At 52.7% G+C, this 2,056-nt stretch overlaps 1 protein-coding gene across 1 annotated transcript; it reads left to right on the top strand.

Annotated features, from left to right (window-relative positions):
* Positions 1-1,014: 1,014 nt before the first annotated feature.
* On the top strand, positions 1,015-1,910 carry EMH_0077140 (signal peptidase, putative; the record flags this gene model as incomplete). The annotated part of the gene is made up of 3 exons (XM_038022750.1): positions 1,015-1,132; positions 1,385-1,545; positions 1,719-1,910. 3 exons carry the CDS (start codon positions 1,015-1,017, stop codon positions 1,908-1,910), a joined length of 471 nt encoding a protein of 156 aa, XP_037878604.1.
* Between the last annotated feature and the right edge of the window lie 146 nt (positions 1,911-2,056).

Genomic DNA, 2,056 nt, shown 5'->3' with positions numbered 1-2,056 from the left:
GATGAGAGTCCCCCCAAAGCTACTGACATCCATTCCGTCTCCAGGCATACAAAGCACAGCGGAACAAAGACACGGGCCGATGCCGATAAGGGCCGCCCTGCCATGAGTTGCATCGCAGTTTCCTGCAATTACTCCTGTAAGGCGAACACACGCTCAAGCGTAGCCAAGCCGCTTTTTGACTCACTTGCTAACAGTCTAGGTCGTTGTGAAATACTTGCTTCCCCCTCATTAGCAAGTCTGCACACAGATGGAAATCTACGTACCAAACAACTTCACTGAGCACGCTACACAGATCACCCTGCAGCGGCAGCAAGTCGTTGCATTTACTTGGATCCCCAACGCGAACTGTATTCCAACGCACTGGAATATGATTCAGATAACCGTTTTAGTATTTGATTTCTAGAGTCGTCTCTGCTGGCGTCTATTTTATCTTCCCCCCCCGCCCCCCCCGCTGCCTTCACTGCGCGCCGAGGGGGGCGGCGGCGGCGGTTAGTTGGTCGGTTCATGGTCCTTCAGCTTTCACCAAGGTTACCTTTTTCCTAATATCTAGTATTTAAAAAACTTCAACGTTTAGCTTCCATAGAAAGGTTTCGGGGGCAGCCCCATGTGGTGATCCGGCTGCCGCCTGCATGTGCGGGACAAAAGTCGGCTGCGGGGGGAGGCGTGTGTTCTGTGAGGCAATTGACACCAGCTCTTCATTTTTTTTGCTTTTCTTCTGTTATTTGTTGCTGCAAGGGAGGCCAAAACTCTGGGTGGTTGACCTGAGGCCCCCGCTAAGCATTTGGACTCTGGAAATACCAGGGCAGCCCCTCTGATGGAACGAGAGTTTGAGGCGCGTGAGAGGCATTTGTTTCCTTCTCTAACAGCAGTATATCTGGAGGAAGGCTTGCCTACTAGCTGAGGGCTTGTCTGGCTGCCCCCGCTTGGGGGAGGTGAGCTCTTGAACGGGTTCTTTGTCTGCTGGGCCGGCTAGGCGGTATATGTTGAGCGTGGAATTGAGGAGAAGACGAGGAGATGCTAAACGACATCAAGAAGCTCGGGGCTTCCGCCTGGAGGGAGGTTCAGCATTTCTTCAGAAGACCCCGAGATGCTGTCCACACGGTTCTCAGCCTCTGCTGCATCATCCTCTCAGGTGCCTCTCTAATTAAACACCACGTCAAGCGCCCCCAGTGCAAATCCCCCTTTGTCAGGAGCAAACAAAGACAAGATGCAACTCAACTCCGAAAGCCCCACACGCGAACCCACGATTTCATCCTCTGTTGCGTCTGCATCGCTGTGGCCTGCAGCTGTTCCTGCATGTATGCAGATGTCACGCATGCGAAGAACTGCATGCATGCATGGATGTATACATTCATCTGTCTCTGCGTATCCGTTGCTTGTGCAGCTTTGATGCTATGGAAAGTGCTGGTGTTGGCTGCGGGGAGTCCATCTCCAGTTGTGGTGGTGCTGAGCGGCTCTATGTTGCCTGCCTTTAGCCGTGGCGATATTCTCTTTCTGCTGGATCACGGCCCCAAGGCGGCTGTGGGGGACATCGTAGTTTTCAAGGTGAGCAGCACACATGGCTCTGTTGTGGTGACTCCTGTACAGCTGAGCTGCTCCTGTTCATGTTCATCCCCTGTCGCCAAGAGGGAGAGGAGCTGCATAGGAATAACTGCAGAGGCCTCTTGTGTAACCATATGATTAAGCCGCGCTAGTACTGGTGCTGTGGCTGCCTTCAGGTTGAAGGCAGAGACATCCCCATTGTACACCGCGTCCTCAATCTGCATGCGAACAGCGCGGGGGAAATGAGGCTGCTGACGAAGGGAGACAACAACAACGTCGATGACAGGGGGCTCTATGCCAGTACGCTCAGAAGCAGCAGCAGCTGCCAGTTTTGCCTGTTTATCCTGTTGTTTTTCCTTTCTTTGTGACGCTTGTTTCAGCTCAGCTGCCGCTGCAGCTGCAGCTCTGCAGTTATAAGTATATAAAACACTCGTTTTGCATGGTTTGTTTGCATGTATGCATGCATGCAGATAAAGACTTGTGGCTGAAGGACTCCAGCATCATGGGCACCACC

Source organism: Eimeria mitis, genomic scaffold (assembly GCF_000499745.2).
Source record: "Eimeria mitis Houghton genomic scaffold, Emh_scaff4708, whole genome shotgun sequence".
Taxonomy (NCBI): domain Eukaryota; phylum Apicomplexa; class Conoidasida; order Eucoccidiorida; family Eimeriidae; genus Eimeria; species Eimeria mitis.
The sequence above is the reverse complement of the archived record's forward strand: the minus strand, read 5'-3'. Positions and strand labels throughout refer to the sequence as shown.